Source organism: Gasterosteus aculeatus, chromosome 11 (genome assembly GCF_964276395.1).
Source record: "Gasterosteus aculeatus chromosome 11, fGasAcu3.hap1.1, whole genome shotgun sequence".
Taxonomy (NCBI): domain Eukaryota; kingdom Metazoa; phylum Chordata; class Actinopteri; order Perciformes; family Gasterosteidae; genus Gasterosteus; species Gasterosteus aculeatus.
Genome location: NC_135699.1, coordinates 6,984,872 through 7,012,145, shown reverse-complemented (window position 1 = coordinate 7,012,145; position 27,274 = coordinate 6,984,872). Strand labels below are relative to the sequence as shown.

The following is a 27,274-nucleotide window of genomic DNA, read 5'->3' as shown; positions in this document are numbered from 1 at the left end:
ACATCCCTACAAAACACATTGACAATTTCCTTCAAGCTTCTTTTATTGAGTTTGGCTTTGCCTTGATTTACACAGTAATGGTCATTTACAGTGGAAGTATTACAAAACAAAATCAACCCGACTTACAAACAGAAAATATCTTCTAAATGACAGTGTGATCACAAACACAACTGTAATAATCATTTCTGGTACCTGTAGCAGAAGGATTATTGTTTGATGGTGCAGACGGTGGTCTGACCTGCCGGGTCTACGCTATCACCGGCTATCTGCAGATTCACATATGTAAAAGTATCAAGGCCTTTATGAGTATTGAAATGAGGTTTTTTGCATGGCCAACTTTCGTATTTAAAGTCTATTGTTAGTTTTAGGCTAAATTTCAGGAAGCACTAAGCAGCCCTGGAAAAGTTACACATTTGATGAAATCGGCAGATAGCCAGTTCGAGCTAATGACAGCCTTCCTATTCCCTTTCCTTCATATAGGATACGAGCAGCAAGTTTCAACGTGCTTGAAGTTTGCAAATGGCCGAAGAGCCACTATGAGCTACATGCAGGCCTTGTTTCCGTCGCCTCGCTCTGCGGTCAGTGCACGACAATGAGTACGGTGGACGGTTGCCATGAGTGCACATGATTGATTTTTGTTAAAAGACTGTTGTTTTTTTCAAATCCGTATCTCGGTGGGCCGACCAGGAATACACAAACATCTAACCATTCATTCAGTCACACACACACACACACACGCACAAGCTCCAGGGACCACGCATGATTAACTAGTGAGCGGCGATGAATGTTCATAGTCTGTTGAGAACAGTGAGGTTCATACATTTAAATCCTGCATGTTTACTTATTCCTACTAGGCGACAAAGCATAATCAGCCCAAGTTTGTTGGCTTGCGCCCATTATGAACTTTGAGTGGTGATTGTCTATTTAACAAAAGCACAAACTATTCTTGGTGTCAATCTCAAATCGACAGTTTCACTCCGTTTTCTCACTTTTCATATTCATTCACCACATTGTGTCGCTCTTAAAAACACACAACAGTTTGGGGACGGATCAATTCATTGCCATACATTGTTAGGAAGCAGTGACTTAATGGTAATTGCAGTTTTTACATACTTTCACTGTACAATTTTGCACTGCTTTTGTCAATTTTTTAGTGGTGGAAACAAACAATGCTGAGCTTTGGAGGTGTACTAGTGCTACAGAGAACATGGTCTGTACTTCCCTTATCCTGAGCATTCTGAAGAGCTACCATGAATAAGTTTACCTTTAGTGCTAAGCGGGCTACAATGAAGACCCTTGAGCAGGGCTTCAATGTAGCGTTCACTTATACGTTACACAGTCAGAGGATTTAAATTCAAAGCACTCCATTTAACTGTTTTCAATTTGTTTTGTATAGAAATCACAGGAATAATTAAAAAAAAACACATTATTTGTATAATCACGTGTACATTCATTACATCCTACTTGCTATGTGCATCTGCAAATCAAACGCTAGCATCGTTGGTGGTTGAAAGACGCTCATATTATTGCATATTACTGCAAAGTGCGGTCATGCTCTACAAATGCAAAGCTGATGTGTTACAAATCTTCTACGACTTTTACCACATAGACCTACACAATTCGGCTTTAGTAGCAAGGAGAGCTGCAGTGAGCGATGATAGCCTGAAGCATTGGTTGCACCACACATCAAGCAAAATTTCACCTTGCCAGAGAAGAATATTCCATTGGACTATAAAGGTAGAATTTGGGACTTTCCACTGAAAGCACCAAAATAAGCGGGAAGCAGCGCGGTGACGGCATGGTCAGCTCTCCTAGAGCAATGCGCAAACATATTGCAGCGGTATGAGTTGGAAGTAAAAGATTAGCATTTGCTCATACGTGTGCTTCTTCACGTGGCCACCGGGAGCAGCTGTTTCCTGGAAAGCTGCTCTTCATGAGGGATGAAAAGGATTGTGGGAAGATGGATCCTTTAGCTCTGCTGCTGTGACACACGAACGCAAGTCAAACTCTCTTTAGCACCAAGCTACTGGCAGCCGGACCGTAACACAAAAGACTTGAAGTAAGAAGGAATGAGAACTTGGATATGTAGGCCGCCCCCCCTGCTGGGCTTCATCACCTCATTGCCCGTTAGACGAATGTCTACATTTCATCACACACTAATTCCCGAAGCTCTACAGCTGAGAATGTGTTTCAGAGTCTGAGCATACTGGGATCGGCAGAGTTGCTATCTATTGCGACTGTGGCTATGCTGAACCACTCACATGTGCCGTACTGTATAGGCAATGCAGTGTTATAGGCTGCAATACGACGAATATAAGCGTGTACACCTTTCACAATCTATATGTAGGTTCTTAAAGCACCATGCTTGTCAGTGCCTTCTCCCCTGTGTTGGATGTTTTTTTTTTTCAGGAACACCAGATTCTGTGTCTGTGATCTGAGGTTTTATTCAGCACTGGTTTAGCTCGCCTGTTCTCAGATAGGCTATCGGCTCGAATCACAAGACAAATCACCAGCAGTCTTGTCAAAAAGGGCTCCATGGGAGATTGTCATCGAAAGGTTTATGTCAGATGGCTATTGACCTACACAGTAAGATCTTTTTTTTAAGCATCTTGAAAGTGGCTCGGGAAAAAAATGAATGATTAAAAGAGTTTATATTCAACTAATGTTCCAAATGTAAATGAACATCCCTTAAATTCCTATCTCCCTGTGTCTAATCTAACCTCTCTCTGAATAAGCTATAATGTGACAGATCAAGCTTGCTCACATGAGGCACTTCAGTATTTCACCCTGCAATACAGTGTGAGACTTGTTGGCTACTCACGCAACGGCTTGATGTGAACTTTTAAGCCTCACCAAAATACATACTATGTAGAGCACCAGGCATCTGATCCCACTCAACCCTGGAAAACAAACACAAACCAAGAGAACCAAAAAAGAGAATGACAGAATTAGAAAACTTAATCCAGGTATCTGTGGTTGTTTGAAGTGCTAGTTCCCTCTCCCCAACCCCCAGTCAATTCCCACCCACTGTGTCAAAGGTCCTCTGATGCTAGTCGCTCCTGAACTCCTCCTCTATTTGTGGGAGGTTCTTCTTCTCTCGCCTCAGGGTCTCCGTCAGCGGCCTGGAGCTGCTGGGGGATTCCAGGTGCTTGGGTTCGTTGGTGCGGTAGCTGCCCTTCTGCTGGTAGGCGTAGACGTAGATGCTGTACAGGCCTCCAAAGAGCAGCAGAATCGCCAGGATGACAATGACTAATGGATAAAGAGGGGCAGAGTCAATCTCTAATACAATGAGAAAAGAGGTGCTTCTGGCAATATTGATGAGAAGCAAGCACGGCTCACTCAATTTTCAATGTGATGTTGTTGTATTTTATCAGCCAGGTCTGTTTTTTATCAGCTAGTCAGTCCAGACAACATACAAAACAGTGTATATTATGACTGAATCAAAAACTAAGGGTGCCATGACTTTGTATTTACTTTGTTTATGCAAGAAATTCAACTGTCTCTCCTTTTCTAGTTTTAAGTATCACTGATATGTTGCACCTCTTCATGCAAATGCAGTTCAACAATTTTAAATGATATATTCTGCCAAAAAGGCATGTTTGGTAAGTAGTGAACATTCAACTGGATGAATGAGATTTTCAGGAATTCATGGGCAGGTTGGAGTAATTTATACAAATGGAGGTTCTGGGTGTTAACGGAGACCAGCTTGCAGTCAGTTTAGAGGTCTTCATGATTATATTGTATCCGCATGAGTTTTCACAACAATTTGTATTTAAATGGAAACAGGAATACAACATAAATGTTGACTGTAATGGAACTCAATGAGTACAAGTTATACAGAACGTCCTGAATGCAATCTCACTGGGCATGAGGGAGATTGGCATAGCTTTGTGACCTGAGAGCTCTGCTGAGTTTGTAAATTCAGAATAATGTCAGAAATACAGTATATTTGAGCCAGCCAGGATGAGGATCTTAAGTAGTTGTCAGGTGATGTGCTCTCATGTGTTTGTCCTGGAGAGCATCACCCTGAGACTGATTAAAGGGTTCATCAGGTTGCAAAATGAATTCTGTTTTTTTACTATGGTCCCTGAGTATTCAGAGAGAAGCTGCCTGTGAGACAGTTTATTGTTCAGTCGTTATCCTATGTGGGTAATTTTAATGTACTCCCCTGTTCCTTCTTTGGTTTCCTGTTTTCTGGATCTGGAGACATTCAATTTCATGTAATGGGGTTTCTTTCTTTGTCTTACAGTGTGTTTACTGTGTAATAGACTGGTGAAATATTGTCAGTGTGTCCACGGCCTTTATGCCTTTTAGCCAATGCCTCAGCACTTCGGGTTCATTATCTCGATTAATAGAACATCAGAGGAACACAAATTGTTTTTAAAGTGATATTCGCACATGACAGATGAAGGAAATATATGTATTCAACATCGTCGTTGACAGAATTTGTTGTTTTGTTCATTTTTTTTTAAACTTACTTCTTCATCATAACCTATTTATCCTGCTCCGTTTAGCAGACAAAGATGATGATTTCTGAAAACCAGAGGGGGAACATTGCTGCGATGATTGAAAGGCACACCAATTATTAATGTCATGCTGATGTCCTCAAGCATTAGCATGATTACTCTGGATCTGGAATGATCTATTAAACTGAATCTTCTTCTGTCAATGATGAACCGTAAACTGGGGCCATGCAGACTAAATATAGCTGATCCGGTAAAGGTCTCAGACAGGCGCGGAGCAGACAGTCTCTGTGGCAGTTTAATCCCGAGACTCCAGCTCATCAGAGCTGCTCTAATTTTTTTTCCATCATCTGTAATGTTGTGCTGCAAACCGCTGATCTTCACCCAACACTCCTCTTGTAATGCGGTGCAGAGTTATCATGTAGATTAAACAGTAGAATGAGTATATGAAATATTGACGATTAGTTTTTTCTCTTGCAACGACATACAAGTCTATTTCTTTTCATTCCTCAAGATTAAAAAAAAAAACAGACCTGAACCTAATCTTTGGTACTAAAAAAAATAATGCATTAGAAATGTCTGGCTGTTTATTTTTCAATGAGCTTTGTTTCTGGTTTTGTCCCACAATACATTTGACATGCCAGTCAGAAACGAATAATTAAAAGCCCACATTGGAATTTGACAACCGTGCTCTAATTGGAGATAATAGGATTTAGGAAGGAATAAAAGAGAGATTAAAATGACTGATTTGTGTCATCTGGGAGAGGAGGGAATTACTGAGGGAAAGGGGGGGAAGCATGGGGTTGAAAATTAATAAACAGCTAATTTCCACATGAACTGTTTTTATGTTTTTTTTTAATGAAGCCAGTCTATAATGAAGCAGATCTTACCTGTTATCCAAAACAGGCCTAGGTCATCATGGATATAAAAATACTCTGAAAGGTAGAAGTACACAAGTAAGTGGATGAAGACTTATTAATGTCCCCTTGTGTACAGAGGTGTTACAGAACATGCAAACCAACCTATGGTGGTAAACCAAGGGTCAACCTCCCATGGTACATAACCCAGGATTGGAGGGAAAGCGCCACAGTTGGACTCAGACACGTAGCCTTGTGTCGTTACCGGAGGGTCGGTTTCATTTGGACGGAAGAAGGCTTTTAAGGGGGCGTAGACGTTGTATCTCACCCCGGAGATGCAGCCTATGAAGCCGGGAGCATTATGTCTTTGGACCTCATAGTCAATGTCACCAACCTCTGAAAAGAGTGGAAGCAATAAAACATCAACCGAGTTCCATCTTAAAATAATGATAATGACAACACTGTCAGCTAAATGAAAACAGAGCCCTGGTGGCTTCTTCAACGGGTGGATGAATTGGATATTTACCCATCACTCTGCCCATGAACATGGACTTTGGAGAGTCAAACCTAGCGTCCTCCACTAGGACTATCTTTTCCACGATGGGCTCCATGTAATCCACCTGTGGTGCGCGTCAAAATAAAAAAAAGATTTTATGAGCTCGGCTAGTTGTTACCAGTCTTTATGCAAAGCTCACAGTCCATTACTTCAGTTAAAATAATAAAGCACAGATCAGCGTGAACCTGTGTTTTAATGGTTCGGTTGTGTCTGGTTATGTTGACGTAGTGGGGGTATCCGTCTGCCAGGTTTCGGTGAGACAGCTCGTACTTGTGTGTTATCATGCCCAGCTTATACCTCAGATGCACACTACCTGTAGAGGGAGAGCAAACAAAATGCATCAACAGTACACGTTTCCACCTCAGGAGGAGTTTCGAGGGTTTCCGACTCTCTAATCTGTTAATGAAATAGATCTGCAGAGAAGATCAGCTTTGACATTCTCACGGACTGTTTCTGAGCTTCCCCTACCGTCGTTCTTGAGGATGACGGCAATGTAATCTTGGACGAAGGAGCTGATGTAGAGCAACACGGCTGGTGTGTGAACGGTGCTGAAACTGAATTCGATGTCGTCTGCTGTGTCGTTGTAGCCGAGGCTGAAGTTGTCATAATGTGGGTCCATCCAGTTGGCCCACGCTACTTCGTCAGGTATGGGCTTCTTTCGTATGTCGTATCTCAGCCAAGAGCCAATCTCAAAGAAGGCTCCGATGTCTTGACAAAAGATCAGGGTAGAATTACATATCAGTTGCAGAGAATTGCTGCAGATGATGTCAGTTACTATTTGAAGGTACTTGTCAGAAACAGTGAATTCACCTTTATGGCAGTAGAAACCATCAAAAGCTGTGTTGTTACAGTCACAAGTGTAGGACGCATAGCCCTCTATGCACTGGCCGTCGTTGCGGCATGGAATACTAGCATTGAGACACTGTCCAGTACAGTTCCTCCTTATCCCCTGTTCTTCATTTACTTTCCCCTCAAGATCAAGGGGAACACCGTTCATCCGCAATCCTCGAAGACACCCCAAGAAAGGTCTCAGCGTGCGGTTGGCTGCACCTGATACAAAGAATAGTTTACATCTTTAGTTTGTAAGTTTACAGAGGATACAAGAAGTCAGAAGTACGTCCAAGTTTGCCTCAGTCTACCTACCTACTAGGACAGGGTGCGTAAACTTCATGGTGACGAAAGTCTGACCTGGAAAACGTGTGACAGCCCAAGGCTGATAATCCACCTTGATGCGGGCCAGCTTCACATTAATCTCAGCTTGAACAAAGTGCCACTCGTTGTCATTAAGAGGCACGGGTGAGCGTAGTGTCACATTGACGATGCCGTCACCAACCATAAATACAAAGAGCAGGTTATGGGTGCCTGGAGGAAAGAGGATCACAAAGGAAAGATGTTTTTTTTTACTTTTGTTAGATATTACTCTACATCGGCTGTGTCAGGAGTATAGCTCCCTGGTTGCAAATGACACAACTCACTATTCATCTCTATCCGAATAAAGTTTCGCAGCTGGTCATCAGAGTTCTCCAAGAACACGCCGTGGTCACGGTAGGTTTTGAAGTGGAAGGAGATGTCAGCGCTGGAGCCCGGCCGGAAGGTCGGGAAGGTTATGTAGGTGGGCTTGGTGAAGGCTATTGTGTTCCAGATGTTTTCTTTGAAAAACATTGAAATACATGTACTGTGTACGCATAAAAAAAGAACATCCAAACACCTCAACAAAGCAGAACACCAATGTGTGAACACAACACATAATATCCATGCTCACTATCGCCATGGCAGCGGAGGGGCCCGACGGTGAATTGTGCTTCTGAGCCGGTCCTGTTGGTGTCCCCGACCACCACCTTCCTAACAGGCAGGTGGTCTCTGAAGTCCAAGTAGCCCTTATCTGAGTACCTGAAAAACCACAGTGGGGATCTTCAGACCTCACCATCAGTGTGACCCATTCAAGCTATCCCTACAAAACGTATCCCCTCTCTTACCATTGTCTATAGTCAGCGTCACAGTTGCACTGAAACTTGGGATCGGTGCAGGTTTGGTTGATAGCGCAGCCACACTTTTGAACCTCTCTGAAGGTTCCGCCCCAGTAATAGTGACTCGCGTTGTTACGACCAATCCAGTAACCAAAAGGTCTTCCGTCTATTTTGAAGAAGAAATGCGGTTGGTTGACTATATGTCTTGTTTTCCACAAGCATGCACCCAAAGGAATGAGGTGACGTACTCGGGGTGTTGAGGAGACGGGACTTGTAGCAGGAGTAGTCGATCCACTGCTCGCAGTACAGTGAGGTGTTGGCTAGAGCGGTGACTTCGTCCCAGGAGGCGTTCCAGTAGTTGACGTTTCCTATGTACGGCCGGTCTATTGAACTCCCAGTCACCTTTGTACCATCCACACGGTCGTGCAGAATCACCGTCCAAGCTTTATAAGCTGTGAAGAGGCATAAACGATACAGTGCATGGTGATTCAGGGTTATGGAGGAAAGACGGGATGGATATTAATGTAAAAAAAAGCAATGGTAAGAAATAGAAAATGTCCACACACACACACACAGTAATAATAATAAGTAAACATGTTATAAAGCCTTAACAGCACGTTGAGTGTCTAGCAAACACTGAACACACAGTGTTGGTAGATCTGTATTTTATTAGTGACAGCGATTACTTACACTTCATTTTGCAGTACACTTCAAATGGTTTCAGTGGCCCGCTGAGATCAGGATCGATGGTGTAGTTTCCAGACCAATACTTGCCACTGAGTCTGTAAGCCTCACATGATTCTTTATAAACCGCTGATCGAGAGGAGAGATGATCAATTGGTTGATATTAGGAAGAAATAAGGTACGGGGGAAGTGCGATACACTGCAAAGAAATAGTTATTGAAGTGAAAAGCACTTACACATGTGACACACTTCTCCTTTATAGCCTGTGTTCTCACACAGACAGATGAAGTCGTCCCAGGACTGGATGCATCTGCCTTCATGTTCACATGGATTTGGACTACATCTGTTAACAAATGAAATACCTTCACTGAGCATTTTGATGTTACAAAAGGGAGACTTTCAATAAAGGTTGAATATCCTCACTTTCATTTCCACTTCCACTATAATTGGTAACTACATCTCAAATGATATCAGAAGATTATTGCCAATTAAGAAGTATTGCAGCCTCATGTTTATCTGTTTGCCTGTGCAATTTTACAATATTTTAGAAGCAGTACGGTACGAGAGGCTGTACTTTATCGTCCAATGATGTAACAGTTCAGGGGTGTTGTTCGAGCCGACGCGGTATTCGCACCATCTCATTCATTCACATCGCTGATGACGTCCACCTCAAACCAATCAGAACGCTGGATTTAATCTACCCGTATTATAATAATAATAATACAATTCATTCACATCAGTGATGCATGCTTTATGCTGCATATTGCGAATTTGGTGATACTTCTTACCTGTCGGTGATGCCACAAGTGCCCAACAACAACTCTGCATAGCGTCCCCACTGTCGTTGCAGAATAATGTCGATATCGAGTTGTTCATTGTCTATGAATATATGCTGCATGCAACCGTGGAAGCGGTTCAACTTTGTCTCACACTTCCGTATGGTGTTATTGGTTTTTGGGCAACCTAAGTGCAAGAAAGCAAATATATGTATTGGACCTTACAGATTTCTAAGTTGATTTCAGGAGTTGTCAACAGTGGTCATCCTGTCACCTCCAAAGAAGTAGCGGTCTCCTGTTCGAATGGTGAATGGATTGGTGATCTTAAGGGGAGAGCCCTCCTCCTCGTCAATCGTGAGGGTCAGCAGGTTGTCTCTGGCTGCCAAATCCACCGTGTGCCAGTAACCATCATTAAGCCGGTAGCCTAGAAATAGAAGAATGGTCTGTCATGCTTCGTTTATACAATCCAACGAAGTACACGTTAAGACCCTTTTACAGCCTTTAAATCCTTTCGGAACATTAAAGGGTTCAGCGTTAACGTTGGCTTAGTCAAATGAGAGGTGAGCTTCTATCTATACTTGATATTTACAGTAACTAAGCGGCAGGGTCTTAGAAACCTGTCAATGGAATTAGGCATTAAAATTGTATGCTCCAAAATCTTTCGATGTGATCTTTTCTGTTATACCCGTTGATGCAAATAAACCCACCTGCAGCAAACTGGAGTTTCTTCTTCCCAGGCTGGAATATGGTGACGTTAATCTGTCCCTCGCTAAGTCCGAGCTCGAGGGCACCGAGGTCGTCTGCGAATCGCGTGAACATTAGCAGGCCCGTGTAGTCCCAAGAGCGGAACTTGAACTTGACGAACATGCGAGGCCTCCTGAAGAAGCCCGGCACCTGCAGGTAGTTGTTGGGCCCGGCAAAGGTCATCGGCTTGAGCAGAATGTCCCTGCAGGCGTAATGCATCTTTTTCTGAGGGTACGAACAAGAAAAAAAAGAGAAAATATTTTGTCCCAGATAATGTAATTCTGTTTAGCTATAATTCATGGAGATCATCAGAACCAGTGATGTCACTGGGATGATGATGGTGCGCTTTACCTTTCGTGGGATGCGGATTTCCGGTTCTTCTCTCTTAGCCATGTTGATGATATTGACGCCATTGATGAAGACGTTCTCCAGGCAGCCCTGGAAATTTTGTGTTGTGGGCAGGTGAGGCAGATTTTGCTCTATCACGCCTCCTACGTATAACTGGGATAAAGGAATCAAGGCACCAGTATTAGTAGGTATTAGTGGACACGAAGAAGTATTTGATAAAAAGTATTCAGCACACAGGTCATTGATCATTTTCTTTACTTATTATAGACTTCAGGTTTACAATTTATACTACACATAGGTCTGATCGGTTTATGAGGTACCTGGGTGTCCAGATCAAGGTGCGTAAACTCTCCTTTACAGATGGCTGTGACTGTGTGACTGTCCACTGTGAAGTTCACCTGTCGACCATAGCGCTTGATGGTCACATAGTGCCAGTGCAGATTATCCAGAAGGCTGCCAGCACTCAGCGTAGTCCGACCATCAACTTTGTGTATTACACTGCTTCCTAAAAAAAGGAGGACGGGGGTATGTAAAAAAAAATGTAAGAAATTATTCTAAATCAGCACAAGTCAATGTGAAAGTGAGAGAAAATACTGTAATGTAGAGCTCCGGTCAACAGTCTAACCAGCATCATATATACAACATGGCTCTATATTAGGAATGAGATCAAATCACTTCTTTCTGCGAGATACTATTGTGTCACCTGCAAATATTTTCTTTACCCTTGACTCAAATTTTCAACGTTTCAAAGACTTTTTCCATCAAACAACTCATGCTCTACCGAGGCTGATGTGCAGGTAAAGACGGCCTCGCTTCAGCTCCAGGGTGAAGAGGTCTCCTTGAATCCCCTCGCTGTGTAACAGCAGACCGTCCTGCTCCAGGGTCTTGAAGTTTATGGCAATGTGGTCCTGTAGTGTACGGGACCTCTTTTCTGGGTACATGTAGACTACTGAGTCATCCCCGTTGTACTGTAGCACATAGGAATCTGCAGACACAATTTTAAAAATAGACTCAACAGTTGTGACTTGCATATTAAGTTAAAGTCTTATGTGGAATTCATTTTATTTATATTAAGGATTATGGGAGTAAATGCGTCATGGCACATTTCCTGGAGCTCATCAAATGCGTAATCTAGCTCGTAAAATAATATAAGAATCAGGTGATACAGAGTTTAGTCATTTTATTAACTAGGAGCATTTTTGGCACTCAGATTTAGTGGCCTATTATCAAATACGATTAAGCACTGGGATTGTGAAATGTCCCTGGAATTGAATCAGAGACTTTAAAACTAAATCCCTGGGTAGCGTCCATCAGTCATTTTTTACCATAAGAGCAGCCATACAGCTCCAGCCTCACGCCAATCTTCCCTCCATTCTCCGTGTTCCACGCCAGAGGCAGCAGACGAATGTGTTTAGCAGTGAAGGAGTAATGGAAGACATTCCTCTTCTCCTGATAATAATTCCAGTTTGCAGGCAGCGTCTGAAAACAGATGGGAGCAGGGGAATATGGGGGAGAGCGTCATTGAGTCATTGCAGTGGTGTTAGCGCCTTATCGAGGGACTGCAAACGAACCGATGACGGGATCGGCTTGGCCGGTGTTGAGAGGGATAATATGCCGCGCTGGGTTTGTTTCACTGCCAGTGACAATGAATTGTAAAGATTACATTGGACTAGTTAATCCTCGCCTCATCCCCCGTCATGGCCCTCGTCCCGCCACCCCTCCCCCAACCATCCTGGATCGAGTGACACCTACGGAGTTGCCTCCTTTCATGATGTACGGCGTCCAGGAGTCCGGCCGGTCTCCATAGAGCAGGGTGTACTTGGTGATCCAGTCATATGAGTTGAAGGTCCCTTGGGTGGCGATGGCCACCAGGCGATACTTCCTGCCCAGGTCGACCTGCAGCCATGGCTGTCTGTCCCTGGGAGACGGGGACCAGCCACTGCTGCCTGAGGGGGAGGAAAAAGCGAGAGTTTGGCAGGAGGGGTGACAGATAACATAGCGACCGTGACTGCACTTTAAAGTCTACATTGTGGGAGCCATCTTAAAGTAGGGTGAGATAAAGTAAATATGCTGTAGTGTTTTTTCTGTGATTGGACAAGCTTTTAGTATTCCACAGAGTACAAAATAATCAACAATATGAAACTGACAAGCAAATATCCCAGATAAATTCCCACAGTCACTACAGGTGTTTCATTGGTCGCTGGTTGTGTCATCTACAGTCCTCGTTTCTGTGCCTGAGTGAAAGTACGTAATGCTAAAAGGTCCACAATGAGTTTTAGTCCCAAACACATGCAGCAGTATCTGTAAAAAGAAAGAATAACTGAACCTGAGTTTTTTATATTTGACACCTGTACATTTCTGTGATATGCTAAACAATCTGCCAATGTAAAGGTAAGATGTGTGGTGATAAATTATGGATTAACTCAAACACACTACGGTGAGGAACTTACCGTATAATTTGGCAAAATTGGCAGAGTAAAGAAAGTTATATCTGGAGGAGGCCAGGAAAGAGGAGGCGTAAAGACTGGAGATCAGCGGATCAACACATTCTCCTGCAGGACAATAAGGAATATAATCAGTAATTTAAAAAAGGACCTCTCATAATGCAGCATTCATGGAGGTTTCCAAAGGATACAGTTCTGGACAACAAAGACTTGCCCAGCCCGTTAAGAACAAACCATTTTCACTTTAATTAGAGGGTTAGTTCATGCTCCACTAGCCAGCAAATAATAATTCAGCCAGATCAATCCTATTAAAATCTGAGATTAGCGCAAACACGTTTGGTCTTTCTGCTGCCCAGGGTTTACAGACAGGGAGGTCACAGATAGTAAAGCACAGTCCCCAGATCGCTGCCTTTTAGGGCTTAACGTCCTGACATTTAGACTTTAGCGTTCATTTTTCCATTTCTCCGCAGGATGGGTGGGACGAGCTGTGAAATATGACACTGACAGCCACTTAATATGCACCCTATCTCTGAGATAAACTGTTGTGTAAGTCATGCAGTTCCACCCCCTTCCTATTTCAAAAGAGGTCTGGTCCTGTGCAGTAGGCTGAATAGAAATGTTGCTGCGTCACATCAGCGTCTGTGTGTGTGTGTGTGTGTGTGTGTGTGTGCGTGCCTGTGAGTGCCTGTGTGTCTGTGAATATCTATTATTTGGATGCAGTTTCACAAGCAGGAGAGTCAAAGGCAAAGCGTTGCTTTGTCATGCTGTTGATGGGCTTCTGCATATGGTGCAGCTATCTGCTCCGGCTCGCTCCCGCAAGCAAATGGCCACTAAAACTCATCATAATTCTACCTAATCTCGCTTGTGTCCCTGCTGTGGGTAATTGTGCAAGGCGCTCACCTCGAACTGCAAAACAAACAATGTCTCATTTGAAGTGCCAATGTATGTCACTATCTTGAATATGAAGGTAGGCAGATACAAATAAGTGCGCAGTGTGTGGATTTGTTATTTTGTAAACAGAAGTTCTGTCTTTGTAATTCCTTGGTTCTTGATCCCAGAGGTCACGGACGTCTCAAAAAGGCGGTGAGGCGGATGGAAACAGGAGACGTTTGCAGAATTAGTATGCAGGCTGCAGATGGAGCAGAGTGAGGAAGGTGCTGCATCGATTAAAATATGAAAGAACTTTGTGAGGGAGCAGAAGACTGAGCCGTGCCAGCAAGGTCCAAAGGGAGTGGAGAGCTTCTGTCCTCAGCCTCACAATGTCTGAAATAGCACATGAAACGTTCGAGCCAGAGCACACACACAGTTTTCTTTTCTTCAGGGTCACATGAGCTCTGTGAGCTCCCTCGCAGGGACACGCTGCTCATTCAGGTGGAGGAAATGTGCTGAGCAAGTGAAATGTGACCTTGACTTTCTGCCTCTGCGTCTCACTATTTTCGGATTTGGCTCTCCTTTTTTGACATTCAGAATTCACTGCGATGCTGGAGAAGATCATTAACAAATCTCTGCTGAATCAATCTATTACTGCACCGCCGAGCCGTTTCAAAAGAGTCACTGTACAAATGGCTATTAAAAAAACAAAAACAGTTACACAGGCAAAGGCTATGGCTATTTAAAGCTAATGGGTTCAAGTCTATGGAAATGGAAGAAAGAAATGTGACTTTAAATGTGAAGCAGCAACCCACGACTGCAGCAGGTTAATCCAGGTCCCCTCAGCTCCTCCTAAAGGCGGGACTGTCACCGCCACCCGTCCAATGACGTCCTCTCTCTTTTTTTTCTCGTATCTTTTCTTAAATCATCCAATCGTTCTGGTTCTCACTCTGTTCCATTACCTCATACTCTCGCTGGTCATTTTGCTGTTTCCTCCTTCTCTCTCTGCCCTCCTGGGCGTTGTCGTGAATCACGATGCAGTAAGATAAGCGCACCTGAAGCCTGCGCAGATAATCCAGTCACCAGGCACGTACCTCTCTCCCCATCGTTCCCCACCCCCACCCGACCCACCGCCCCTTCCCTCTGCATCACCCAGAGTCGTCTCATTCTGCATTCATCACTGAGGGCCCGGGGCGGGGAACAGTGTGGCAGTGCAGAGCTCCTGCACCACTCCTGCTGAATCATCAGTCTGCTGTAAGTGTAGGCCGGTCTGTCTGGGCTGACACATGGTTACTGCTTCTCAAGTACAGTATGCGGCGGGGCGCCTCCTCTTCCTGCCACCAGCCTCTGATGTGTGACAGCTGAGGAATCAGGCAGAAAACCCCTGTATGCGTGTGCAGATGTCCACTGAATGCAGATGTAACAAATATATCAAGCTACTGCTGCGAATGCTGCAGTGGATGTACACTGAGAGTGGAATTATATCATGCACCACTAAGGGGGTTCCAATAAATCATTCATACCCAGGCAAGCAAAACAGCGGGTGGTGTCGGCCATTGCAGCACATCATATTCAGATTTACAGTTACACCATGAACGGATTTATTTTTCCGGCCCAAAAGAACATAACAGCCAACTTTCCACGCAAAGCAGCGTGCTCCTCCTTCTCTATCGATTCCAATCACGTGGTCCAAACGATCTCCTGGTGCTCGTGCTGCTAACCATGACAGGAGGTGTGAGTGAGACGCAACCACACCCCAGGCTGGGCCACTGTGCGCTGGCACCTGAGGCTCCATTGCAACCTGGCAGAGCTCCACTGAGCAGATGAACAGTCAGGCTGCCCAGTAAAACACCAACAGGACGTACAACAAGGCAAACCCACGGGCCCTAACTTACTGGAAAGCCATCTGACATCCAATGATGTTTAGTAACTTCCAGTAAATTGTAGCCTTTACAGTCCATTCACTTATTAATAACCAGCCAGTGCTTCTAGTCAACAGATAGGTATCATAGGAAAACTGTTTATATTTTCATGGAATAACTCAAGAGAAAAAGCTCAGAAAGGTGTTTGGTATGTTAAGTGGGTCCCCGTTAACACCCAGAGCTACTGTGAACCTGCATGGCTCAGCTTGACAATGCAGTTGGAGTTGTTTTCTCTCACTGGTAAAGAAACTAATGAGTCACGCAAAAAGCAGTACAGGGTTAATTGCTAGTCGGGGCCCTCTTGCCAATGACATCACACGTAATGGGATGCGTAAACGCTCTGTGATAGAAGGGCAAATTGCACCTTGGGCAATTTTAGCCCCCAAAACACAGACCGACATCTGTCCAAACTAAACCCACCTGCTTCACTCATCCAACATCGCGAGTGCGCAGGAGGCAGGAATTGACGGGGAGGTGGTGGGAACACGGGCTTCCCAAAAAAAAAAAAAAAAAAGTACTGCAGTGGGCTGGTCCCGGTTAGGATGCTGTGCCTTGCCAACTGCACCACCACTTTAATAACGTGTTCACAACTACACACCACGTCCGGCCATTGCGAATATGAGATAATTAAGTCACAGACTGTCGGTCAGCAACGTGCTCTGCGGGCGAGTCGAGAGTTAAGGGCTCGCGGTGCAGAAACTTGCGCTTGCGAAAGCACTGCAATGCAGACAGCCGAGCGCAATGACTAACATGCGCACCTTGCGCAAGGACCGACGCGGCGTGCCGCCGTACTTGTGATCCCGCCGAACAAATCTGCAATCCCAGCAACCCAAACGAGCAGTGAAAATCGACGATCTGTGCTTTAAAGGCTTATTTTATCGCAGCGTGCGTTGCCCTTCAACGAGCTGAACACGTCGGGCTGCATTCAGCCCTCCAGCGGTATTTTCCACTTAGAACCGCATGTTATCGTGCAACTTTTCTCACGCATATGATCAAACAATAAACAATATGCAGATAAGGCATGTACAAACAATTTGACATATTTTAATAATATCGTAGCAGTCGATAATAGAGGAATAATTGCTGTTTTACAAGACTTACGTGATGAGCAGTGTTGAAAACCCAGACATAAGAGGCATATGCTCAGTATTTTGCAAGGCATCCTTCAGTTAGAACCCGTTTCTCCGCAAAGGCTGTGTTAAAAAGACCGTAGATTGTTCTGCAGCATCCTCCACCCCCCCTCTTTGGCCCAACTTTAACTCGCGCAGCTCCAACTCCTCTTCCCGGGATCTCGGGCAACCTCTACCGGGGCGGGGACGCGCATCAGATGCTGGTGCTGATGCTGCGCTTCGCCGTGAGCGCGCACTTCTTCCTCTTTTATTAGATTTTCGATTGTTTAATTCACATGGCCCTCGTGTAATGGCTTGGATCCTGCATGGTATTATTTGTTAACAAGCAGAATGCTTGTCAGCTAGGTGGAAGTTGCGTTTGTGTTTCTCCCCTGCTGCTCCTGGATGGACGAGCAGACTGAAGGGCGGATCGGAAGAAAAAAAACAAAAAAACTTTTCAGTCCCGCGCAGAGTGATATTATATATCCAAGAGAATGAAATAGAAAGTTGCCATGAAATCTCCAAATGGGTCAAGAACAAAAACTGTGGGCACACCTTTCGTTGCTGCTAACTTGAGTCCACTGGGCAGGTGGTTTAGAATTTCTCTCCAGGATAAAAAGATTGTAAGCTTGAAGCCTTGAATAAGATGGATGTTTAATGTCCTGCATTCAGCAACAGAACCGTGCACAAGCAGGCTGCTCTTCGGTTAGTCTGTCTGACCTTGTCCAGGTGCCCTGTGCGTCCCAGTGCATTAAATAATATGTCCAGAGAAGAACAGGTTACTGGATGACGATGCCAGCTGAACTCAGACTCATCCCCATGCCACACACACACAGAGTGGTGGGGGCAGGGTGAAACTGAGGCAGAGGGGGATTTGTGGCAATGGGTGGCACATTGACCACAAAACAAAAAAGGCTTTGGGATTAAGAAGTAGGTTTATGGGACGGCAGGGTGAGTGATGATGTGAGATTGAATGCCTGGGCCGCTGTGGGATTTACCGTGTTTTCAATCAAATCAGATTGGTAGTTTGTAAGCCCCCTGGCACTGGTTTCCCCTCTGAAATACCATAGCAGCATGTCTGCAGAGAGACAACAATGTTGAACAGAAGAAGAATGGCAAAGGAGTGTAAAGTTTTAGATCAAATCTTTATTTACCTGATAAGACAGACACACAAAAATCTCGTCAATTGCAGTGGAAAGTGGAGATTCAACTGTTCTGAATATCCAGGAGAAACGTTCTCATCGCTACTGTAATCCACACAGAAATACTATCAAAGTGAAATGACATTTGAGTGCGTAATTATTTCACATAACTTATGTGATTTATCTTTCACCTATTTTAAAGGTAAATAATTACATTTCTTTAGGAGTTAAGGAACACATGTTGTTGTCTGATAGCTGCTGCGGTGCACTCCCACACATCTACACCTAGCTCACATGTGTTGTGGTTGCGCTGGATTGCCATCTGTCTCCTCGTTGACCTTATAGTAACCATAGAGACCGGTTGAGTGCTAACAAGGTTTGTTTGGGGTTAAACCACACATCTGGGAGAAAAAACAACACAGAGGCTTAAGTTATAAACTGATTAACAGGAGCAACCAGGGCCAGAATTCCTGGCATAATGTATTTCAGGCTTTCCAACACCTCACTCACAAAGCAATGGTGATTTTTGCCATAAAAATATTCAACTTCAGTTCTTTAATTGTCTTTTTTCGATGCAGGAATAATTCTTCCAATGAAGCCTGGCTTGTTTCACGGAAGAAGAAAAAAAAGTCCTTAAAATAACTAAATACATTTTTCCCCTATTAACGGGAACATGCGTCAGTCAGTAATTTAAACGAAAAGTGATTCATAAATAGATTATTTTGGTATTGTCTGAACTAAATGATCAGTTTGCTGTAGGATTTACAGTTAAACCACAACTGACCACTAGATGTCAGATTAAGCTCAGACATGGATCTCTGTCTCTCGCACAGGACGCCAGCCGTCCAACTCTCAAGTCCAACGCTCCCCCTCAATCTTTAATCTGCAAATCAAACATAATGTTTCCTGCTGCTAAACTGCATTGGACCTGCTCTACAGAGCAGTAGAGAATCATTTTAAACTAAATATGTATTGAAACAACATGGACCTGGGAAAAGAAAGTCCCTCTCTCCGTTGTAGTGAGTAGTCATCACAGCCTTTTTGTGCGTTTGTGTACATAACCGGCCTGGCTGTGGGTACTGTTAGTGTATGTTTGTCTATGTGAGCGTGTGTCACTGCTTAGCTGACAGCTCCCCATCGCTCTCATATGAGAATAACACCCAATAATACTGCCCCGACCGACACCGTGAGGTTTAGCGCCGTCCCTCTGGGTCTCCTCCCCCAGGTAAACACTATCAGTTCTGTCAGCGCTTTCACTGCAGTCTGCGCTTTTAGTGCTGCTTGCAGACCGTGACCTTCCGTCGACATGTTGAGAGGCAAACCAAGTGCACCTTCTAGATGTGAATGAAAAACTTGTTTGGGTTGAAAAATAAGTCTGACAGGAAAACAAGGCCGATTATTTTCCAGCTACTAAGGCTGAAAATATGTATCTCCACCAAGAGACGTGAGCTTCTGCTGTTTTAATTCCACTTTAAACCAATTGACACACACACACACAGGTCACCCTTCCTCCAACTTTTTTTAGAAACACACAGATGCACAAACAAACTCCGCAGGTGGAGACCAGCGACGGCCTTGTTTCTCACAGGGATTTGTTTGTGGAATCAGATTGTGCTTTGGTTTGCCCCCATTAGCTTTGAGTGTATTTTTCCACGGGGGCGCCACTGTCGGCCACGCCGCCTAGGATACGTGCTGAGGGAAGGAAAACAATTACTAACACGGTAGCAGGCTCACACAAAGACATACAACTGGAAAGCCCACAACCACCAATGCACACTCACAAACAGAGGTCGAGTTATGCGTTACGCCCAGATGTTTCCAAAATGGACGATGATTGTGATCTCGTTGGATTCTAAGACAGGTGTTTATTTTTCCCACATATGGGAACCTGATGTCCTTGCAAACTGCCAGGTGATCTGCTGTAAAAAAAAAAAAAAAAGCGCTATTAAATGTGCCCATGCAATGCTATGACCTCCTGCTGGTGAGGGCCAATCTCAAGATGAGGCCAGCGGAGGAAGCCCGGTCTGGGATCTGACCTCTGAAGATCTCCCCCCAGTGTTAACGCAACTGCCGTGTCCAAGACAGCTGCTACAACCTGTTTGACTACTCACAAAAACAGTTAGTTTACTGAGACTGAGACCTGGCATTATGGGAATGTCACTTATTCATTGTATTTGTTCTCACCTGTATTTATCCAGGACAGTATTAGTATAATATAATATAATAATAATATATAATAGTAAGTAATAGTAAACTATTTTAGCGTAAAGATACAAGCAACAGAGTTGAAAATAAAAAAAAACTTCTGCTGTATATCTTTTGTTTAGCTTTAATTACTTTCTAGCATAGATGAAAAAACGTGATACAACTCTTTAACTGACGCTTTTCTACGTTTCTCCAGCAGCATGGTGTGTAAGCCATCTAAACTCTCATCAGACCTCAGACTGTGTTCGCCAAGCAAGGGATGTGTGATGAAGTAGGAGTTATGACACCTACTGCTGTGGATCAAGTAGATCTATCCGCAGAGAAGACAAATGCGCATGTGACAGCTCCACAAAGGTTGCAGCAGTGACACCTGGGTGAAATAACCAAAACAGCTGCAACGCCGGGGAGAAGCATGGAGCTGAGACACTTTTGTTTCTCATGTTTGCTGCCAACACGAGCAGACACACACACTCACACACACACACACACACACACACAGATGCGGAGGCACAGCCTCTGACACACACACACAGACGCACACTGCTGGTTTATGTTTCCCTCACGCCGCAGACAAGCCGCAGTTATTTAGTCTGCCTCCCGGTTTGTTTGCCCACTGTCTTCTCTCTTTTGTTGCTCTGCCTTGGCCTTTGTTTGATGTGAACTGCTGACTGTAGCGATTGGCAGCTGCAGCTGGGAGGATGATGAGTGAGGACGAAAAAAGGTCACGCCAAATGACCGAGCACAAAGGTGTCCATGTTGGTCGATTTTTTTGTTCAAAAAGCTGACCGCTTCTCCCATTTGGTTGCTGGAGGAAAGAGGGAAGTTGCACAAATGAACTTGGACAAGAGCTTTCTCAAGTTTGCAAGCAGGTCCAAAAAGTTCTGCTGACTTATTTCTACAGTGTTCTGTGTTCTGCATGCACTGACACACACTCACACACACGCTGAAAAATCTTGCCAGATTTGCATACTTTCTTTCCCCTCCTCAGCTCAGTTCCTTGGAGTAAAGTACCTTTGGCAGCCGGGCAACAGAACGCTGTGTCCTCCGTGTCGGGCCCCACTTCACTCACAGCCTGCAGGTGGGGGGGGGGTGGGTTGAGGCATGAGGAGGGCATTGATCCATGCAGCTACTCTTTTTCAACTGTAGGAACAATTTGTTTAAGACCAGTTTGCAAGGATTTCATGAAGCCTTTCTCCAAAAGGACTGAGACGGCCTCGTCAAGTCAGAAACTCCTCCGCTTCCTCCGGTCAAACCGGGAAAGTGAGGTCGTTAGTTTGTGGTAGGAGTGGATATTGTGCCTGATGGTGAACCGTTGATGAACAAGCCCGTGGGGAGTTTGTGGTGTACAGGGTGTGTGAGTCACGAGTTTGTGTAGGGATGTAAATTTTAAAAAAGCCAGATTCCTTACAGGGTTCAGCCTCTGCATCCATGCATGTTCCCTTTAGAGAACACGGCACCTAGCAACAGCCTGGATAAAGCCCGGCTGAAGACAACACACTGTCAAACTCACACATACACAGTTTATATAGTACCATGCATTTTCCTAAAAACATCTGCAATAAACTAACTTTGTTTTAGGATTTTGACCTAAAAGAGTAAAGTGTGCGTTCAGTCTTTTTAGTGTTCATGTGTCTGCATGACTGGTTATCTGAGATTAAACAGCTGCTCATCTAGAAGGTGCAAGACTTTTTATTTTTTGTCTGTTTACGGCTCTAGTTGTTTTTAGCTGAAACATAGGTGTGACTGCGTCGGCAGAGAACATAAAGGAACATTGGCATCATCAAGCAAAAATCATTGGCATATGAATTGATAAAAGGCTATGAGCTGGTTTATCTACCAATGCAACAATGTTGTAGGTGCTTAGATTCTTTTAGATTTTAAAATCTTTTCTCTATCCTGTATTTTCTCTTTGAACTGTAAAGATCAAATGCCTCAAAGGCCCCTCCTCCTTTATAGTCTCTCAGGCGAGCCCTATTTAACTGTGAATGGCAGTCCCATTGTGTGCAGTGTAACATTATGTTTAATGTTTTCCTGCCACTATAATTGAGGGGACTTTTTAAACTCATAAGTGTCAAAAAATCAAACACGACACGTAACCATGCAGAAGGATTATCTTTCCGTCCTTTGTCACTGGCGCCTTGGTTTTCTTGATTCTTGCCTTGAAAGTTCCAACAGTTCTTTAAGTATGGAAGATCGTATATACATGAATGGTTTTAGGGAGGGTTTCCCTGTAAAGTCACCCAGATGCATACTCGCAAATTGGACCAAAGGAATAGCAGCTTACTCAGTTGTGCTGCGAACGGCTGCTGCCCAGACTGAGGTAAAGCAGTTGGCACTTTATTCAGTACTGCGTGTACTACTAGGAGCCGCTCTCAAGCCCGATGTCTGCACACAGGAAACAAGAGTGTGATCGATGCAGAGGCGCACAGGCCAAGACTCCCTCACAAATATCAGACCGTTTCAAATGATTTCACAAATCCTTTTGGAAATGTCCATCTTTTAGTGTAGTTCTCTATTTGAAAATCGAGCGCTGCAACTTTGCCGTCAATTGCACACAAAGACACACACACTCGGTTTGTCATTCGTAGCTGTGCTTCTGTGCAAAAGAGCCCTTGTGCACATTTATCAATGCAAAGTGCACACAGACACCTCTAATCCAGCACATGTTCAGATCTTGGCAATGTTTTAGAAGTTCTGTATTCAGTGTACTTTCACACAGTCAGCATCCTAAAAATAGCTGAAGGACTTTGGCGCTCGGCCCAGCCTCCCCAACTGTCAATAACTTATCTCCCTCGCACTAACGCTCACTGTTAAAACCTACAGGAGCACAGCCAATAACCGCGCTCAACCAATAACCACGCTCAACCATTAACCACCTCAAAGGTCAAGAGTCTTATGGATTCTCCAAGTCTCCGTAAGCTTCCAAAAAAAGACCTGGAAGGAGGACGGGCTGACCTGATTCTTCACTGCCTTTTGGAATTCCTACAAATACAAGAAGACTCATTGTATACTGGTGTTTGGGGGATGCCTATCTGTTTTGGTTTTGTTTCCTCTTTGGTGTAAAAATACCAGACAATATGAGGGGCGTATGTCAGATCAGTTTGTTTGAGTTGCTGTTTGTTCTGCAAGCTTTATTCTCAGCTCTTCTGTTTTTTATCTGCTCTGGTTGTCTATCAATCGCCATCAATCCGCCATCTTTCTCTCTGCCTGAGATTGCAGACTCCTGCTCACTTGGCTTCGGATGCCGCCGACAGATAACGAGGCTGCTCTTATTTTCATTTTCCCCCATGCTGAAGAATGTCTGGAAATTAAATCTGAATTATTTAACAACATGAACGTAATAGATGGTCCTGGAATGTTGAAATGCTTGCAGGCGTAAACCATTTTTAAAGAATAAGGTTTTGATGTATTTCTTTAACATTGGCATGTTGCGGCAGCTGCTACAAACAAACAACCAGGACTTTTCAAAAAATCCCTCTCAAGGACTTTGTCACTGCTTGTGTTTTTCTTCCACGGTGCAGAAGCAAAGTAGCACGGTGCTGTAGTACGCAGTCAGTAACAGACCCATAGTCTAGTGACAGATGCCTCCGGTTTAGAATATCACCGTGTATTCAAACCTGAGGTGCTTCCTTCCAACACAATGATTCATCCAGGTTCTGCAGGCATTTTATGTGTTGACAGATTGAGCCAGTGTGCGAGAGTCTGGAGCGTCAAGGGTTACTGTAATGAAGCCATGCCGGGGGGTGAGGGAGGGTTGGGAGGGTTGGGGGGGTCTGGGGGGTTGGGGGGGGGGGGGGGGTGCGAGGGGTTAACTGGGGCGAGAGGGTCAGAAGTTGAAGCTGGGAATGTTTTCTCCAGCCTGGCCTTTCCTTGACACCAGCCTGTGTGCCACGCAGTCCCCATGAACAGATGTGCCCGCAGGGTGAGGAACACCCCCTGTTGTCCCTGATGCTCCTAAACACTGATCCTGATCAACCACAGGAAGACAAGAAGGTGCTGGACAAGGTAGCGGATGGAAGCTGTGTGACAAAGAAGATTTTTTGGGGGGCTGAGGTGAAGTATTTCCAAAATATTTATAATTCATTTAATTGGAATGAATTTTCCATCATCGTTTCTTCCGATTTTCGAGCATGAAGCCCGTCGGTCACAGACGATCCACAGCCACAGCTGGATGTTTCGCAGTGGGAACTTTAGGTCAAGTGGTTTCCGTAGTTCCCGATCCCATTACACAGTCCAACAGCCGTCAAACAGCAGTCCTCTGTTCACCAACCCAGAGCCACACTCTCTGCTGGGCTTACAAACACTGGCTGGTGGTGGCACGGCAGGATGAGGGTAAGTCCAAAGCTGGACACGGCGGGCAGGAAATCCTGTCTGAGTTTTGGGAAAGGGGTCGCTGGAGGTTAGTTCCTATCCTAAATCCTTAGCTCGGGGTTGTCAGATAAACTCTGACCTCGGGCTGGACTTCTAAAGAGAAACCTGTGCAAGATCACCAAAGTCAGAGCAGCTGTCTTGAACAGAGTGTGTTATTGACTTCCATAGTATATGCCAGGAGACCCCGTTGGGGGCTCATTTTCAAATGAAACCTCAAACGCATAAACGCCACAGGGCTCTGCGAATACATCAAACGATCTGATCCATCGTCACCAACAGAACGCACACCGGCCAGCCAAATGTGAACCATGCAGGGAGCTCCTCGGCCTTACTGCATTTCACAGACTACATCTCACGTCCCTTTCTGTTGACAATCAATCAGGTCCACCAACGCAAGAGCGTGTCTGCGATGTGGGCTGCAGTGAAACAGGATCCCGCAGGAAAGAAACTCAAAGGGGAAGGGTCGAGAGACACAGAGGGAGAATGGAGGGAACGCCGCAGCGCTGCGCTCTGTTTCCGATCAAGTCGACGTGTGCAACTTGTGTCTACTCTTCTCCGTTGGAAACCCCACACGCTAATTTCAAGGGGCAGCGGTGTAAGGAGTGGGCAGGCAGGATGTGGGTAGGACCAGCCGTAGATTAAAGAGAGAATATACCAATGGCAAAGTTGCATTAACTCAGCAAAGAGTAACGTCAACTTGCAAGAAATACGACCTGATTTCCGTTGTTTTACTCGTTGTAGATATTTGGTTTGATTTTCGCAGCTCAACCTCATCTAGCATCATCATCCCGCTGTTTTGAGCCTTGAAGAAACTATACTTGTATTCCAGATTTCACACTTTCCTCTCATGTGGCTCGAGTCTATCCAGCCATGCTCGTGTTCTCGGAGCCCAACCAAATAATTTGCCCTTCTCCTGATCCAGTGCCTCAACCTGACACACTGTATCAGGTTATCTCGCGTGTGTCCAAATGTAAGTGTGTGTGTGCGTGTTAATGGGGAGTCATGTGTCATCTCCTGGAAAGAGGGGAGGAGAAGGATAGAGGTGGGGGGAGGCGGGGGGGGGAGACAGTGAATGAGACTAAATAACTGTAGGGGGAGAAGAGAAATTAGAAGAATATCTTGTTGTTTTCTCACAAAAAAGATAAAAAATCAATCTAGGATATTTAGCTGATGGTTTCTACAGACCTTTCGGACTGTGCTGCTTTATTTGTACTGACTTCAACTCTTTCAGAAACCATGTGGAGGACTTTTCTCTTTTTTTCACTTTATTAGCGTGGGCTGAGAGCGTCAGCTCTAAAAATAAAACACATGTTCCTCCAGGTCCGTGGAAGGGAGGCCCCCCCGGCGTATTGTTATGGGATATGGGGGAGGATAGGGAGGATCTGGCCTGCAGAGAGATACTGTGCATACAGGCACAGAGGGAGTGGCTGCTGTACTTTCAAGAAAATATTATCTCCTGCATGGGAATAAATGGAAGCTCCTTTGTAATGTATACACGTCAAAAGTAAAGGAAGCTACAAATAAAGTCAATTATATTCGATTTATTGGTGCAGATATCCTTATTCCATCTCCTCTAGCCATTGGAGGTTGAAATGCGGGGCCGTGTTACTCGAAACTGAGTGAGTGGCGCGGATGCGGTGAGAGAGGTCATGATTACTGTTCCTAATGCTACCTGCCAGCTGAAAAGGTGGAGCTGTGAGGCTTTTTTTTAAATTGATTTTACAAAGCCCTTGGGGAACAAGAATAAGAGTTAAAACGATCTGAAGGGGCAGGGTTGTGTGTTTTTTGGGGACAACTGAATCAGAGGAGCCCATCTATCAAGCTAAAGTGGGAGGACCAGCAGCTAAGAGCTCTTTTTGGTGAGGAACCAGTTAAATGCGGCTGACTGAGATGTGTGCGGGGGAGTTAGCCCGGTGCAGAGAAGGGGAAATGAAGGGATATTAAGGGAAAATTAAGCATGAGCGCCGAGGGGACTGCCTATACAAGGGTTTGGGTGTATCACGTGTCTAGATTTAGCACCAGTCCTCCTTCCTTCAACTGCCGAACCTTTGTAGACTGTTCAGCTAAGTGAAAGAGGATTGCGTGGGGGAGGAGTGTGTTTCATGCAAGTGCATGTGTGTATTTGAAAGAAAAAGAAAGTACGAGAAAGAATAATATCTATAGAAAAGATCTAGAGGGATCATACAGCTGTAACCAAACAGTGGAGGTAATTAGTGGTATCATGACACAACCATATCTGATCTCCCTTTCCACAAGTTGGTCCTCAATCATGCTGTACAGTAGGCCTACCACAGACAAAGATTGATTTAAAATATGCAAGGTTTAGTAACTAAATATATTTCTCTATGGTACCAAAAACACATGTGTACAAATACACATGGGATCAGTTCACAAATTGTAATGCAATTGTATATATTGAACAACTCCGCCAAGTAACCAGCTACTGCATTGAAGCACTGATCCAATAGCAAAATAATGAAATAACACTGACATGAGACCTTCTGAATAAGAATACCACTTTCTATTTCCAAACTACAAACAAGCCATTTTTAATGCAGGTTTTACTTGCAACGAGGGGCAATTCTTCATGATATTTATACTCTAATATGTAGAATATATTGTTTATATTATAATATTTAACATGTATAGAAAACATGTAATATGTCACCATGAAGTGCCGTAAAGGAACCTTTTTTTGTTTTTTAGCCTAGGTTGTTTTTGTAAAACATCTCTATCAGATTAGGTTTCTATGTCCGCATACAGCTGTTATTAAAATGATTCCCTTACTAATGAGCACTACAGAATGAAGGAATGAA

General features: G+C 44.4%; 1 protein-coding gene across 2 annotated transcripts; it reads right to left on the bottom strand.

The window, feature by feature from the left end:
• Positions 1–18: 18 nt before the first annotated feature.
• cntnap1 (contactin associated protein 1) lies at positions 19–17,568 on the bottom strand. Of its 2 annotated transcripts, XM_078083536.1 has the most exons (25): positions 16,733–17,568; positions 12,846–12,947; positions 12,148–12,341; positions 11,721–11,874; positions 11,177–11,380; positions 10,716–10,900; positions 10,399–10,548; positions 10,011–10,272; positions 9,578–9,727; positions 9,316–9,490; positions 8,764–8,870; positions 8,534–8,656; positions 8,092–8,295; positions 7,853–8,009; positions 7,639–7,766; positions 7,352–7,525; positions 7,020–7,238; positions 6,687–6,926; positions 6,345–6,584; positions 6,062–6,189; positions 5,847–5,940; positions 5,486–5,716; positions 5,354–5,398; positions 3,029–3,249; positions 19–2,900 (listed from the first exon to the last, which is right to left on the bottom strand). In XM_078083536.1, exons 1-24 carry the CDS (start codon positions 16,791–16,793, stop codon positions 3,050–3,052), a joined length of 3,927 nt encoding a protein of 1,308 aa, XP_077939662.1. In that variant the 5' UTR covers positions 16,794–17,568; the 3' UTR covers positions 19–2,900; positions 3,029–3,049. The 2 variants fall into 2 exon arrangements, with proteins under 2 accessions (XP_077939662.1, XP_077939661.1); XM_078083535.1 differs by having other exon boundaries at positions 19–3,249.
• Between the last annotated feature and the right edge of the window lie 9,706 nt (positions 17,569–27,274).